General features: G+C 36.6%; 1 protein-coding gene across 1 annotated transcript; it reads right to left on the reverse strand.

Annotated features, from left to right (window-relative positions):
- Positions 1 to 3,015: 3,015 nt before the first annotated feature.
- On the reverse strand, positions 3,016 to 7,313 carry LOC122289565 (serine/threonine-protein kinase ATM). Its single transcript, XM_043096692.1, has 3 exons — positions 7,099 to 7,313; positions 5,221 to 6,888; positions 3,016 to 5,106 (listed from the first exon to the last, which is right to left on the reverse strand). The coding sequence occupies exons 2-3, from the start codon at positions 6,824 to 6,826 to the stop codon at positions 3,158 to 3,160; spliced, it is 3,555 nt and encodes a 1,184-aa protein (XP_042952626.1). The 5' UTR covers positions 6,827 to 6,888; positions 7,099 to 7,313; the 3' UTR covers positions 3,016 to 3,157.
- Between the last annotated feature and the right edge of the window lie 9,706 nt (positions 7,314 to 17,019).

Here is a 17,019-nt window from a genome sequence, read left to right on the forward strand (position 1 = left end):
ACATCCCATGACGGGGAGACAAGGAACCGATCCAATCTCCCTCCATGCACCACGATACCTCCCATAAATAAATAAGACCTGCCAACTCCTCCCATAGTCGTCTCCTCTCATTATCCAAATTTGGACCACAAGTACCCACAAAGACTCATTCCCATCCATCAATCGTATTTTTAAAGCGACAAGCAACTGAAAAATTCCCAACAAACCCTTCCCCCCCCCCCCCCCGGGCGCGGAAGCACCCAACAATGCCAAGTAGGACCACCCGACGTATGAACACCCCCAACGGATTATTCTTCTATCCACTACCCTCAACTTAATTTCTTGAAAACACACAACATCTACTTTCCATGACCGCAATAAAGATCTTATACGAAGTCGTTTATTGCAATCTTTTAACCCCCTCACATTTCACAACAATATCTTAGGCTTCATAATTACAAATAGTGGCCCTCCCTTTCAATCTATCTCTACCACCAACCCCTTATTTAGCTTCATAGTTGATGGAGCAAGAAAGTTCGACTTCAAACGACTATTTTGAATAGCAATAAGGACTCTAAATTGATCCTCATAGCCCACACAATAAATACCAAGAGAAGAATATATCTCCTCAACCTTCTTAAATACCCACTCCGATGTAGACAAATCCAAGTTGGGAAATTGTGCAAAGAGGAGTTGGTTCCTCAACAGAAGGCCCGTGGAGATGGAGCAACAATTGTCGTCGAGGGCTCTCCTAACTCCAACGGCCAGTTCTGTAAGTGTTCCCCACTCAAGTTTTGAGGAAAAACTTGAGAAATTGCTTCGCACAGCGTCTCCAGAGGTAGTAGAATAGTCACCGGCGTTGGGATGGGAGCCACGATTGTCGTTGAAGACCCTACATCCTTGGGTGACCCACTCTGTGCCGATCCCAAAGCGTCACAACTGGAGACAGGTAGTGAAACAACTATGGTAGCTCCAACTGGAACTGGAACAGGCGAAAAAACCTCCGGCAAGGGAGCCCCACCCTTTGCCGGTAGCGCCCCCCCCCCCCCCCCCAAACACCTTTGCCAGCGTCTGAGGTTCACCCCCACCTCCCGCGCCGTGACCCACAATTGCGGGGGAAGAGAAACCCCACGTCAACGCCACACTGAGCCGGCAAAAGGCCTGAAAGGCCTAGCAGGCTTTTGCCTGCGAGTTGGGCCCTTTCCCTTGGAAGGCCCAGCTCCCTCCCGTGGCCCAATTGAGGCTCCAAGGCCTGATTCAAATAAAGGGCCCTTGCCCTTGGATTGAGAATTGGGCCCAGCTCTCTCAACTAGCCCAAGGCTCGTTGACCCATCCCCCCCACCTGAGTCCAGTCCCCACACATTAACTTCAACGCACCATTTAATCCAAGTCAAGTTTAAATGCAATTCACCCATCTGTTTTTTCATATCAGTTAATAACCGAAGAGATCTTTCCTTTTGTAGGCCAACACTACTGTCATCCTCCTCGCGCCTCTAGTTCTTTGTAGAAACGGCGCCATTGACAGGCCTTCTGCCCCAGTGATGGGATGGGACGAAGGAACCCTGTTGTTGGAGAGCTTCCTTGTACGACTGAGGAGCCGACATTGTTGATGGTTCCTGACCAACGGACCAAGCATCCCGTGGTGCCTGGCCACCAAACCGAGCCACGTCCCTTACCACCTCCACCAATTTCCTTCATCCCCTTCCATCTCTATCCTCAGGAACCAGAATGTTGTTAGGACAGCCACCACCTCAATGCTCTTCCAACGCCATGAAAGCACCTTGAATATTTGTGCACCTCTGCACAGTAAATCCCTTGTCACCTTCCCGATAGCTAGCATAAAAACTCTTCCTCCTTCCCTTCATGCCATCCTCCAGAGCCTTGCTAAACCACCTTGCAGTGGCTAGCTCCATTCTTAGGCTTCTCACAAGCCTCCACCCACTTTCTGCAATGATCAACCATCTTCCCTCCCTAGAAACTTCAAAAGTTTTAAGCTCAAAAACATCAACTTTCCCTCCCTAAAAACCTCAAAGGTTTTAAGCCCAATAACATCAACAACTTTCGCAGGAGCCATTTCTCCTCCCCACCAAAATACCCTTAGTACATAGTGAAGTGGCTTCTTCAATCAACTACTTCTCAGCTAAAAAACTTAAATGGCCCATTTGAAATCTATCATATCACCATGTTAGTATGGAGACAACTAGGGAATTGGTTTGAAAGAGTTACAAAGATTCATCCTGCCACTAGGAATATCTTCTTCAACGGGATGCCTTGCCGTGGGGAGTTATTTCTTATATGTTGATTATCCTTGTTTGAAATTTGAATGAAGAATAATGTGGCTTATGGTGTATTGTGTATTTACCATTTTTTTTGTTTTGACACCTTATACCTGCTTCAAACTCTGAACTTAAGGGCAGGTTTGGTAAATAAGATGAGAATTTTAAGTTGAGATAAAAGTTTAAAATATTATTTTTAAGTATTAAGTATTGGTAATTACTCTATCCGCATCAGCTTGATCAGAAAAATGAAAGTGATACATAGCATTTGTCAGGCCAATCGAGCCGGGAAATGAAATCATGGCACGAGGAAAGCACGATCGGAAAATTAACTTTTTTTCCAGAGTTTCATCATTTGAACGTGTAACTTTGCAGGAATCAAAGTTAACCATGTCCCTGAACTCATGTTTTTAATGCAACTTCTTTTTTATAGGTTATGTTTTTAATGCAATTTGATGAAACTATGTAGTTTAAACTATAAAATTCTACCTACAATTCAGGCAAACATAAACCAGATAATTAGCCACTCAAGTTGATCAAGAGCATGTCAACAGATATGTATGATGGCATGGACTGGAATATAGGTTCTCTCCATTTTGCACGAAAAATGTTGTTGTTCTTCCTAGATTTTTATCATCCCAGTCAAAACATGTTGATGTGGAACATTTTAAATGACTGTCCTTTAATGTGCCACATCAAAAGGATCTGTGACTGGAGATTACACATTCACAAAAATAAAGATGAATGTAAGCTCCACAGATTATGAGCAGTGAACTATAGCTCCTCAATTGCAACAAACTAAATAAGTTTGCAATTCTAACATCAACATTCACATAAGAGTGCCAGAGATGACCAATAAGAGTTAAGTTAATGAAACATCTACAACAATGTATCCCCAGATCTTACAGTCCCTGTAAAGTAGAGGAAGAAGAACCAGCCATGGAGCTCACCTTTGTCAGGAGACCTTTAATTTCGCCTTCCAGTTTGGCTCTCGTCTCTGGAGAAAGATTATTTCCAGATTTCTCCAGCATTGATGTCATCGCCTGAAGATTTTGCCTTATAAAGTCAAGTGCAGGTGCCTCATCAGGATTAGGCATTGACCCGGTAGGCTTTCCATTCATCGGAGATGCTTCCATTGGTGTGAGGCCTACGGCTGTGAGTAAAGTCCTATCTGGTTCCAAAACTCCAGAGATATCCGGTAAAGGATGATGAAGTCGGAAATTTACAAGGGCTGCACCAAAAGGGGCATCCTTCTCTAAACTATGAAAAGCTTCAGTAGCATCAACACTGTCCATAAAAACCACCTGGGCACCATAGGAATCTCTCAACAACTGTGTTTCCGATTCCTTTATGGGCCCAAACCTACAAAATGTTGAGACTAAATCTTCTTTTGAAGGCATGGAAACTCCCGTGGCAAATGTCAATAGAAGAGCAGTCCCTAGGGCGGTTTCATTAGTCTCCATTCTATCATGATTGATATTAATATCTGGCCTCCTAGGAGTCAATTTACTTCTCTGATGCTCTGAGGTAGCCTCTCCTTTTCTCCGCCTTTTCTTCGGCTCAGATTTAATTTGAGATAAGAGTCCGTTAACCTCATGAAATTCCTTTCCCAATGAGCTGTGTTCCGCACTTAATCCATTTAAATCTGGAATGGCTATAACAGGTTTGTTCTCAGAAGCGGCTTTATCCTTTCTCTTTCTCCCTCTCTTACTGGGTTTACCTTCACCTGAGATGAAGCAAATATCTTGTGGGTCTTTAACCAACATGCCAGGATTAGCACCACTTCCAGTTAAACTCTGAGGGCCAGTAGCAAGTTTAGAGTTCAGACATACCGAAGTGGCTTCTTCCTTCACTTCCCTATCACTTTTCTGAGTGATACTATCCAGAGGATGTGCACTCATTACCCCAAGATCTATGACCAATGAACCAGATTCAGCAATATTTCCATTCAGATTTTGTAAGCCTGGAGCAGTTACTTTCTTCTTTCTCTTCTTAGGTTCAGGTTTACCTGCAGAAGCATCTACACGACCTGTATCCAGTTGATCTTGGACTGATGATATAGATATGGCACTGTTCCCATTCAAATCTGGTATTCGAGTTCCTTGTTTAGTTTGCAGACACTTCGGACTCGCTCCTTCTTTTGGTTCTGTTTGCTTAATTCTACCACTGGGCATGGGGTGGCCCATCCCTGAGCAATCCGTCAAGAACGAACTATTCATTGCGATGTTTATATTGACATCTGATAGGCCTGAAAGAGACTTGGTCTTCAAGCGGCCTGAGTTTGCTTTTCCTTTTTTCTTTCCCATCTTTTCCTCCGGTTTAGCATCTGTTGCCAGTTGACTTATCTCAATTGAACTTTTTCCTTGGTTTTCATTAGCATCCCGCACACCAGAGACATTGTCTCCCACCAAATTCGGAATGCTGGAATTATGCTCAGCCCCTAAATGCTGCGAAAATGCCTTTTTCTTTCTTTTTTTTAGAACTGATTTAGCAGCAGGTGAAGGGTGCTTACTCTCTTGTGTATTCCCTGCCAAAAAGACAGGTTCAGCAGCCATGGTCTCATTCTGAGCAGCCATATTCTTGCAGTCCATCTCATAAGCAGATTCATCATGATACGTTGAAACTCTGAATCTGGAAAAGAACCACTCAATTGAATTGAAACTTTCACTCTCGCTTCGATATAGACAATCCACAGCTCTAAACTGGAGTTCAGAAAGCAATTCAGCTGAAGATGCATTTATTAAATCTGAATTACCGAGTTTATTGCTCCCCCTTACAAATTTCTTGTACCATTTCCTCCAGAAACTCCTGCTGCTACACTTAGCAACGACAGGGGACCCAGTAAACTGACCTGAATTTTTTTTATAAGTAAGAATTCTTTATTAAAAAGCACAAAAGGCACAACCCAAGTGCATAGCAAGTATACAAGAGAGAGGCTTATCTACAAGGAGAAAAGTAAACTGACCTGAATCGACATTTGCATCCACTTCTTCAGGAACTTTTGGAGTCTTAGAGTCTTCTGTTTCGGTTGGCAAGCCTTTCTGCTCCCAGTTTATATAAGGGAAAGATAAGTACCTGCTCTTCTTCCGTTCTCTTGACTCAAAAACCTTCTCCTCCTTTCTCTTTATGGATTTAGATCCCATGCCATTTGAGGTTTTACGTTCTTTTCCTTTCTCTGATTCTTTCTGTGACACAGTAAGCGGAGTGGTTTGCAAGTTCTCATCAGCTGAGCATGTAACGTTGTCTCCAGTCTTAACAACAAATTTGCTTTCAACCATTGACATGTCATCATAACCATTTTCAATATCACTTGTTTCCTGGAGTACCTGCATTGGCAACTGGAAGTGGCCCACCGAATGGTAGAATGCCGATAGACGATTTTGTGCAACAGAAAACTCAATCATGCCAGGCATAGAAACAACCACTGCTAGAGTTCTAAGTTGCAGAAGAAACTTAGCAGGTTCAAACTGAGTGGCCATAAATTCACCAAGTTCACCAGATTTACGATCAGGTCCACCAACACTTTTCTTCTTGGATTGACCATCACCACTTGATTGCTGACCTTGTTTCAGAGCACAAGAACAAGTCATCTCCATCTTCACACGCTTACCAAACTCATGCACTGCCTTCTCCACAGCACCAACAAAACTTCTTGACTTGTTTAGCCCCAACATATGGTCAAAGTGCTCATGGAAAGACTTCAACTGAGATGGGCTACACCAACCAACATGGCTGCTCTGAAAATATCTGACAAGTAAACATTCCCTCTGCTCACTCTTTGCAGAAAACCCTGGTACATCCGCAGGATCATAAATCTTTCCTGGCCACCATGTTTGGCTTTTAGTTTTAACCCATACAACATCACCCACAGAAAAATTATATTCTAGATTATCATTTCCCTTCTCCTCCACATCCCCAGCTTCATTTGGCTTCTCCTCGGTCAACATTAACCCACAACATTTTTCTTCATCAATGTTATCTTGAGTAAGTCTGGCAGGAGGACCACATATATCCACAAAAAGTGACATACCATCTCTGAAAACGTCTGTCTTCCTTGTCAAATCAACTTCATCTAATCCCATCCTACTATCAGCTTTCATTTTTTTTTCTTCCACAATCTTCTCAGCCCGCTCATTGTTACTTCCATTACTAACCAAACCCACTAATCCCCCGTCCAATTTTGAATCGTTGGAACCCTTTGGTGCCTCATCATCCCTATCCATCCCACCTTCTACCAGACAACCCTTCTCAAAACCAACACCATTTATGCAACTCTCTTCAATACTGGACACTGTTTCCACAACCGCAACCACATTTTCATCTTCAATACCACCGTTGATTTCATCAACTTCAGCCACTTGATCTAGCAGTCCCACGTTATCCACCCCAACACCGTTATGATTTACATCAACCACTTTGCCATTTTCTTCAACCGAAATCTCCGGAATGGATTCTAACCCAGCACATTTCTCACTCAGATCAGACATCCCAGCAGACTCAGAAGCTTCTTCTAGGGTTTTATGACCTGGGTCTTTAGCTTCTAGGGTTTCTGGGGTTTTTGGGTTTTCCATATGTAAAATGACGTTCCAAGAGTCTTTCCTTTGCCGAATATATCAATCTCACAAATACTTCACTGATCAAAAGAAAACAAACATAAAAATGAAAGCTTTGTTACTTTATACACTGTATACTATTCATAGAAAGATCCCAATCGAACAATACACGAAAAAAAAGGAATAAAAACAAAAGGCTAAAAAGAATACTTCAGTAATAGATGCAAATTAGCAAAGAAAATAAAAAAAAAAAAAAAAAAATGAAAATGAAAGGAAAAAGGTAGAAGTACCTGAAGAACAGAGGATTAACATTAGTGCTTGATCCAACCCATCCAAGCTGAAGAGCAAGTTTGATCCTTGAGAGATATTAGAACTCGGAAGGAGATCATTACAATGGGTACATAAGATTAAGACACCGTTGTCGATAGCGACGATCACGTCTTCATTGTGCTTGATATAGCCACGGAGAGAGAGAGAGAGTTGAGTTAGAGGAAGAGAGAGAAAAAGAAAGAGGAGGAGATAAGAGAGAATTAGGGTAATGTTAGATGGATGACACATGGCAGGGTAAAGTGGTAAAAACGTAAAAAACTAACATGCGTTACCTTTTTTCTCCGATTTATTATACAGGTGTCGAACTATCATGTTATATGTCACATTAAAGATGTTTAATATGTAATTCAATTTGTTTTATATATAATGTTTAAATATTCTATGCTCTTTATGCACACACCAACATGTATTATATTTAATCATACCTTACTGAAATTGCCGGAAAACTACCATAACATTAATAAGGTACAATCTTTAAGTAAGATATGCATGTGCATGATACAATCTCACTCCAAACGACCCTTACAATAAAACATTGCAAGTTACTTCTCATAGATAAAGAAACACATTCAAGAAAGGAAAAATCTTCTTGCAAGCACACTTCGTGCATTAATTCACATATCGATATTGGTATGTAAAGCATATGTTTAACGAAATGATGCGAATTAAAAACATAAATAATTTTTATGAGATATGATATTTTCTTCTTTTTTCAAAATTTTTTTTATATTTTTTTTAAATAAAAAAAGTTATTGATACGTGAATTGGTACACGATGTATGCTTATACCTAGCAAAACTCTTCGAGAAAAAAATTTAAAGTTCTAACCTCTAACTTGCATCATTTTTCCTTTTTACATGTCAAAGTAAAATAAGAGTTTTGTTACTTATAATTTGATATGTAAATATAACAATTTACTTTGGGATCCATTATAATTATTATTGGAAATATCAAAATAGCAATATTTTTTTAGTAATACTAAATATAATTACAATTTTACGTAGAATATATATACCTATTAATTTTTTCTTTTATCAATTTTTTTCTTTTATATTTCAAATTTTAAATTTTTTTATAAGTTATTTTCCTAAATCTTTCCTCGTTTAAAATATAATTATATACAATATTCTAAAAAAATATAGGAAATATTTTAACTATAAAAAAATTACATAAAAGAAATCACACAAATTGATGTAGTTTTATCTGATTCGTCAAATTATAAAATTACTTTTATTATAAACAAATCTAACGAATCAGATAAAGTCACGTCAGTTTATAAAATTATTTTTTTATAATTTTTTTTATACAACAAGTACTCAAAAAATATTGTATGTCTACTAAGGAAAATGATTCAACATCAATAACGTGTTACAGTTTGCATGTATCAATAAGCAAACTTGCTTAAAGATATTTTAAAAGCAAAAAACCGCCTATTTGCATTCATGACCTCTTCGTGTGTACATGCCACGCACTACAGCCCAAGGGTCCACACAAGTCACTTCAATAAACGACGAAGTTATCTCAAAATCTTGTGCCTTAACGCTTATCTAAAAGCAATTGATATAAAAATACAAAACAAAACCTCTGTTGTAAAATAATATTATAAAATTATATGACCATCTTGAGCTAATCGTTAAATACACAGTGCATAGTGCCAACATAGTACTGCATAGTAACTGGCATAGTTCCCTTTGTACGCCTATATATATCGTTGAATTCTTTAAGAAATTCATAAGTTTCATAACTTCTCTGAGTTCTATCTCTCTCTCTCTCTCCTTTCGATAGTTTTATAACACGTTATCAGCACGAGAGTTCTGACGATCTTGAAGCTAATAGTCCTCTACTTCAAGTAAGTCTTTCAATATATTTTTTTATAGTTTTCAAAATGAATATGAAATATTAAACATACTTATGTTCTTGATTTATATATGTAGAAAATGTCAAATCTTACAAAATTGGAATTCGTTGCTCTTGACATTTCTGGAAAAAATTATTTATCTTGGATCCTTGATGCTGAGATCCATCTGGATGCAATGAACCTGGGAGATACAATTAAAGAAGGAAATCAAGGGTCCCTGCAGGACCGTGCTAAGGCAATGATTTTCCTTCAGCACCATCTTCATGAAAAATTAAAAACTGAGTATCTAACGGTGAAAGATCCACTTATTTTGTGGAATGATTTAAGGGAGAGATATGAACACCAGAAAACTGTAATCCTCCCAAAAGCTCGTCATGATTGGATGCACCTGAGGTTGCAAGACTTCAAGAGTGTTAGTGAGTATAACTCTGCACTCTTTAAAATTAGCTCGCTATTGAAATTATGTGGTGAAAAAGTCACTAATGATGACTTGTTAGAGAAGACATATACTACTTTTCATGCCTCGAATGTGCTCCTGCAGCAGCAGTATCGAGAACGAAAGTTCAAGAAATATTCTGAACTTATATCTTGTCTTCTATTAGCTGAGCAAAATAATGAGCTTTTATTAAGAAATCACCAGTCACGTCCTACTGGTTCTATATCATTCCCTGAAGTGAATGGTACTAGATTTACATCATTCCCAGAAGCGAATGGTGCATCTTTTCAAAGAAAAAGAGGGCGTGGACGTGGTAAGAAAAACTATAGAAGTGGAGGTCCTAGAAATGACCACACTAAAAGGGAAAATAATAGATATACACTGTACCACCAGAAGTGGTTCAACTCAGAAAATGGCAAAGGTCCTCAAAATAAATTTGTAAAGAAATATGAAGATGAATGCCATAGATGTGGTATGACTGGACATTGGTCTCGTACTTGTCGTACAGCTAAACACTTGGTTGACTTATACCAATCTTCCATAAAAGAAAAAACAAAGAAATTTGAAACAAATTTTACTGAACCATCATATGCTTTAAATTCTATAGATGGAGAAGATATTACAAGTCTTGATGTTTCTGATTTCTTTGAGGATTCTAGTGGTAGAGTTGATCATGGAAGTGTTCCTTTTTAATTAATGTATTTCCTTTATATTATTGTAAAATATTTTTATTCTGTAATGTTTTTTTTAGTAATGAAAGTTTTATATATTTTGTAGAATCATGAGTCTTATTGATGAACTTTCTATTTCCGAGATGAATAATAAAGATGTATGTCTGGCTAACAGTGCTACAACTCACACAATTCTTAAGGATAAAAAATATTTTCAAAATCTAACATTGAGTAAAGCCTATGTTCATACCATCTCCGGTTCATCAAATCTAATTGAAGGCTCCGGAAGAGCTTATATTGTGTTGCCTAATGGCACCAAATTTTGCATTGATGATGCTCTATTTTCTTCACGATCCAGAAGAAATTTATTAAGTTTTAAAGATATACGTCGTAATGGTTGTCATATTGAAACCATTAACGAAGACGATAAAGAGCATCTTCTCATTACTAAAATAATTTCGAACCAGAAGCTCGTATTAGAAAAACTGTCTGCCCTCTCATCTGGATTGTATTATACAAAAATGAGAACAATTGAATCACATGTTGTAATGCACCAGAAGTGCATTGATCCCAAAATATTTATGACTTGGCATGATCGCCTTGGACATCCGGGATCAATAATGATGAGACGAATAATTGATAATTCGTATGGGCATCCCCTAAAGAATCAGAAGATTATCTTACCCAATGAATATCCATGCTCTGCATGTTCTCAAGGTAAATTGATTATCAAACCATCTATCTCAAAGGTTGGTTTTGAATCTCCATCGTTTTTACAAAGGATTCATGGAGATATATGTGGACCTATTCAACCATCAAGTGGACCGTTCAGATATTTTATGGTTTTAATTGATGCATCAAGTCGATGGTCACATGTTTGTTTACTTTCCACTAGAAATGCTGCATTTGCTAAACTTCTTGCACAAATAATTAAGCTACGAGCACAATTCCCTGACTATCCAATTAAAACTATTCGATTGGATAATGCAGGAGAATTTACATCTCAAGCTTTTGATAATTATTGCATGTCAATAGGAATAGATGTTGAACATCCAGTTGCCCACACACATACTCAAAATGGTTTAGCTGAATCATTGATTAAAAGGCTTCAGCTAATCGCTAGACCTTTACTCATGAAATCAAATCTTCCTATTTCTGCTTGGGGACATGCTATAATTCATGCAGCATCATTAATTCGAGTTATACCATCAGCATATCACAAATATTCACCATTACAGCTTGCATTTGGTCAGCAACCAAATATTTCTCATCTTCGTACTTTTGGATGTACTGTATATGTTCCAATTGCACCTCCACAACGTACAAAGATGGGCCCTCAACGTAGACTTGGGATATATGTTGGGTTTGATTCTCCATCTATTATCAGATACCTTGAGCCTCTTACAGGGGATATGTTTAAGGCACGTTTTGAGGATTGTCATTTTGACGAATCCATTTTTCCAACAATGGGTAATGAGAAGTCGGTGCCTGAAGCACGACAAACATTGTGTAATGAGAAGTCGGTGCCTGAAGCACGACAAGAAATTACTTGGGAAAATAAAGCTCTTTCCCAATTTGATCCTCGTACAAAAGAATGTAATCTAGAGGTTCAAAAGATTATTCATTTGCAAAGTGTTGCAAACCAATTACCGGATGCATTTACTGACACTAAAGGTGTGGTAAAATCATATATTCCTGCTGTTAATGTTCCAGCAAGGATTGCAGTCCCTGAAGGACAAGTTGCCAAAATAGCAATAGGCGAGTCTAAGATACGCCTGAAGCGTGGACGGCCTATTGGTGCTAAGGACAAAATTCCTCGGAAGAGGAAAATACAAAATGAATTTGGTACTCCTGAAGAGTCCATACCAACACAGGCCATAAGAGTAATTGATGCTCATGAAGAGAGTAAATCTCCTGAGAAAGAACCTCCTAAAGAGGTATTTCATGAAATGTCTTCCCTTGAAGAGGGACAGGTACCTGAAAATAACGAGATCTCGATACATTTCATGAATACAGGAGAAATTTTGAATAGAAATAAAACTGTTGTCGACAACATATTCTCATATAAAATGACTCTTGACATTACCAGAAGTAATGAAGAAATTGAGCCAAGAACTGTCGAAGAATGTCAACGTAGAGATGACTGGCCAAAATGGAAATCAGCTATTGAAGCTGAATTAAACTCGCTAGCAAAGCGAGAGGTCTTTGGACCAATTATACAAACACCAAAGGGTGTAATACCCGTTGGATATAAATGGGTATTTATACGTAAACGTAATGAAAGTAATGAAATTGTGCGATATAAAACACGACTTGTTGCACAAGGTTTCCTGCAGAAACCGGGGATTGATTATGAGGAAACATACTCTCCTGTTATGGATGCAATCACATTCAGATATTTGATTAGTTTGGCAGTTATAAAAAGATTGGATATGCAATTGATGGATGTGGTCACCGCATATTTATATGGATCATTAGATCATGACATATATATGAAAATCCCTGAAGGATATAAAATGCTTGAAGCTTCTAATCTGAGTACATCCAGAAGTATGTATTCTATTAAGCTTCAAAGATCTTTATATGGGTTAAAACAATCCGGACGCATGTGGTATAAACGCCTTAGCGAATATCTATTGAAAGAAGGATTTGAGAATAATCCAATATGCCCATGTGTTTTTATTAAGAAATCAGACTCCGGATTTGTTATTATTGCGGTTTATGTTGATGATCTAAATCTTGTTGGAACTCCTGAAGAGATCAGAAGAACTGCTACATATTTAAAGAATGAATTTGAAATGAAAGATCTTGGCAAAACGAAATTTTGTCTCGGCCTGCAGCTCGAGCATTTGCCAAATGGAATTCTCATTCATCAATCAAATTATACAGAGAAAGTCTTGAAACACTTTTACATGGACAAAGCTCATCCCCTGAGTACTCCAATGGTTGTTCGATCACTTGATGTGCAAAAGGATCCATTTCGTCCTTGTGAAGACAATGAAGAAATTCTTGGTTCTGAAATACCTTATCTCAGTGCAATTGGAGCCCTGATGTATCTTGCAAATTGCACTCGGCCTGATATTGCATTTTCAGTTAATTTACTTGCAAGATATAGTTCCGCACCAACTCGAAGACATTGGAATGGCATTAAACATATCCTTCGATACCTTTGAGGTACGGTTGATATGGGATTATTTTATCAATATGGTTCAAGTCCACAATTAGTTGGATATGAAGATGCAGGTTATCTTTCAGATCCACACAGAGGTAGATCTCAGACTGGATATGTATTTACTTATGGAAATTCTGCTATATCATGGAGATCTGTCAAACAAACACTATCTGCTACATCTTCAAATCACTCAGAGATCATTGCAATTCATGAAACAAGTCGAGAATGCATTTGGCTAAGATCAATGATCCAACATATTCAAGAAAAGTGTGGTCTTCCAGTGATTAATGATAGTCCAACAACTTTATACGAAGATAATGCTGCTTGTATTGCTCAAATTAGAGGAGGATATATCAAAGGTGATAGAACCAAACATATTTCACCTAAATTCTTTTATACTCATGAACTTCAAGAAAAAGGTGAAATTAAAGTCAAGCAGATACGATCAAGTGATAATCTGGCAGATTTATTCACAAAAGCATTACCAACTGCAACATTTAAGAAGATTGTGCAGAACATTGGAATGCGGAGACTTGAAGACCTTTTATCATGCACTTTTCAGGGGGAGTAACGTCTTGAAGACTTATGCTGATTGTACTCTTTTTCCTTCGCTAAGGTTTTATCCCACTGGGTTTTCCTTCGCAAGGTTTTAATGAGGCAATCTTAAAGCATTTTACGGTACACATGAATATTGTACTCTTTTTCCTTCGCCATTGGTTTTTTCCCACAGAGTTTTTCCTTGGCAAGGTTTTAACGAGGCATATTCATTATATGTGGTCATCCAAAGGGGGAGTGTTGTAAAATAACATTGTAAAATTGTATGACCACCTTGAGCTAGCCGTCAAATGCACAGTGCATAGTGCCAGCATAGTACTGCATAGTAACTGGCATAGTAAATGGCCGACATCGCACAGTGCGCATAGTGCTAGCATAGTACTGCATAGTAACCGGCATAGTAAATGGGCGACATCGCACAGTGCATAGTGCCAGCATAGTACTGCATAGTAAATATGCACAGTGCCAGCATAGTACTGCATAGTAACTTGCATAGTTCCCTTTGTACGCCTATATATATCGTTGAATTCTTTAAGAAATTCATAAGTTTCATAACTTCTCTGAGTTCTATCTCTCTCTCTCTCTCCTTTCGATAGTTTTATAACAACCTCTTCTTTTTTCTATTTTATAAATAAGTGTTTGTTTGAGATTCTAGCAGTTAATAGAACTTTCCATTATACAACTTTTAATTGCAGAGATTTGTTAAAAATATGAAAAGTGTTACGCATCGTACAAGTAAATTTATAAATTAATATAATTTCGTATGATATATTTGATTTAATTTATAATAAAAATAATTTTATAATTTAACGCATCATATCAAATTATATTTATTTATAAATTTATTTTTATAAAATTTTTTTATAACTAAATCATCTCTTTAAAAATATATATTATTGAAAAGTTATTTATTGCTTTATAAATATTCGCCTAAAAAGGTTTTAAAAGTTAGTTACAGTTCACTCATAGCTATAAGGGACCTCTATCTAGATTCTTATCTAGCTGAAATTTACCTAAATAAAAAAAAAAATCAATTTAGTACTTATTAAACAAAAGAAAATACTAATTGTATTTAAGAAAAATTTATAAAAAAATTTACTTATTTGTATGTCAGTTATTGATGTGTTAGAAATTATAAAATCTAAAATTTAAAATTTAAATTTAAAAAAGAAACTAATAAAATGAGTCTTTGTAAGTTTTTTCTAAATAAAATTGTAAGTACATGTAATATTATTCAAAAAATAGATTTTTAATCCTTTTAGATGATTAAAGTAAATTTTAGAAACTTACCATTTAAATATATTATAGAAACTCTTAAATTGAGTTGGTGACATAGAGACTTTTCTCAATATGAAAAAATGATATTCATAATCATAGAGTGTGCGGTATTTGTACACTCTTTTTGAAAAAATTGAATAAATATAAAATTCACATAAAAAATAATAATTTTTTAATAATTAATTTCGCTCTTTTTTAAAAAAGAGTACACGACGTTTACACAATTCATATTTATATTTACTCCGAGTATATGAAGCAAATCCTACCAAATAAAACAATAAAATATTTGGAAGTCTTGGATCCTTGACCTCTGGATAAAGTGAAATTTTTTTTGTTTTTCTTGAAGTTCAAACATGTTTCAAATCCTAAAATCAATTTTTACCTTTGAGAAAATTAAAAATAAAAAATAAAATAAGTAGGTTTGCATGATATATTTTCAGTGAATCTCAAACTTTGAAATATAAGAGCCATTTGATTTCAGAGATTTCATCTCATACTCATATAGAGACATTTTTTATCCAAACACTTATTTTAAAACCATTTTATCTCATCTCACTTTCTAATTCAAACACATAAATTTTAAAAATTATCTGATATCATCTTATCTCAATTTAATAATTTTGCTACTATTTACAAACCATCTCAATTATTCTCAACTCATCTCACTATCCAAACAAGCACGGAAAATATTTACCAATGTGCTGTTTTTGTGTGAAGTGTACGTAATATAGTAACTCTGACAAGTTAACGCAGATCAGCAAATTGACAAGTTTGGATGGAATGATTTTTTGTGAAAAATTTTCATAATCTTAGTCCAAATAACTTTACACAAAAATAATTTCAATCATCATTAATATATTTTATAGCAAAGAGAAATTAAAACAACTTTTAGAAAACTCAAAAACCTCTCATTAAAATTTTTCTCCCTAACATATTTTAAAGAAAAAATATAGCTGCAAACATAATTGTGTACTAATTTGTGCACCAATATGATGTAATTGATCAAAAAATAGATTTTATTGAAAACGGTGTTAATTTAAATTTTAAGTATGAATAAATCAGTATTAATATACAGATTAATACGCGACTGTACTTGTATATAGAAAAACTCTATTTTAAATGGATTCCACCACTTTTTGAAACGCCAATAAAAATATTTCTAAAACATTTTCATAATCTAAACGATATTCTTAATGAGTTCCATGACTTATTTAAATGGAAGCAGCACAAAGTGATGATTTTTGTACGATCTAACAAACAGATTGTATGTAAACCCAAGGTCGGAGGCCATGGTGGTTAAGTGGCTGCATTTTGTTCTGTAATAACTATTGGGGAGATCCACATCCTTTCATCTTCACAATCCTTTGGTAAAGTAAGAAAACTTTAATATTAAAAGACTAGATAAAAATCCAAGATTCATCGCATTATAGGTCGTTGCAAAATTCCACGCTTTTCAAAAGAAATACATATGATTTTTTTGACAGAGGCAAAAGTGAAAAATACAAAACTTGCCAGTTGTGAAAGAAAGAAATCGCCAAGAGACTAAAGAAGGGATGGTGATCCTCAGGCACCAATAGTCCAAATTCTTTTCTTTACCTTTTAGATATAAGAATAGCCTTGCAACTAGGTTAAGGAAATGCGATAAGATAAAGGTGAAGATAAATGAATTTCCGTTTGAGCAAGATTTGGGAGATGCCAAAATCTACACTGACGTGTGAGACCCACGAACCTACCACATCGCAGCCATGACGGTCCGATCTAGAAGATCTAAGGCTGGAAAATCTTCTGGTCCAACATGTGACAGATCGGGCTCCGAAAAAAGGAGGGGCATGAGAGACATGCGCATCGTTTCAGTGCACCGCCGATTCTATCCAAAGGATCGGCGTCTGGGAGTCTTCTCCTACCACAAATG

The sequence above is a fragment of the Carya illinoinensis genome, chromosome 12 (genome assembly GCF_018687715.1).
Source record: "Carya illinoinensis cultivar Pawnee chromosome 12, C.illinoinensisPawnee_v1, whole genome shotgun sequence".
Taxonomy (NCBI): Eukaryota; Viridiplantae; Streptophyta; class Magnoliopsida; order Fagales; family Juglandaceae; genus Carya; species Carya illinoinensis.

Coding starts and splice junctions, on each gene's coding strand:
- LOC122289565 (XM_043096692.1), bottom strand. CDS start 6,826: ATGGAAAACCCAAAAACCCCAGAAACCCTAGAAGCTAAAGACCCAGGT. Junction 5,107..5,220: donor GGATGCAAATGTCGATTCAG/GTCAGTTTACTT, acceptor AAAAAAATTCAG/GTCAGTTTACTGGGTCCCCT.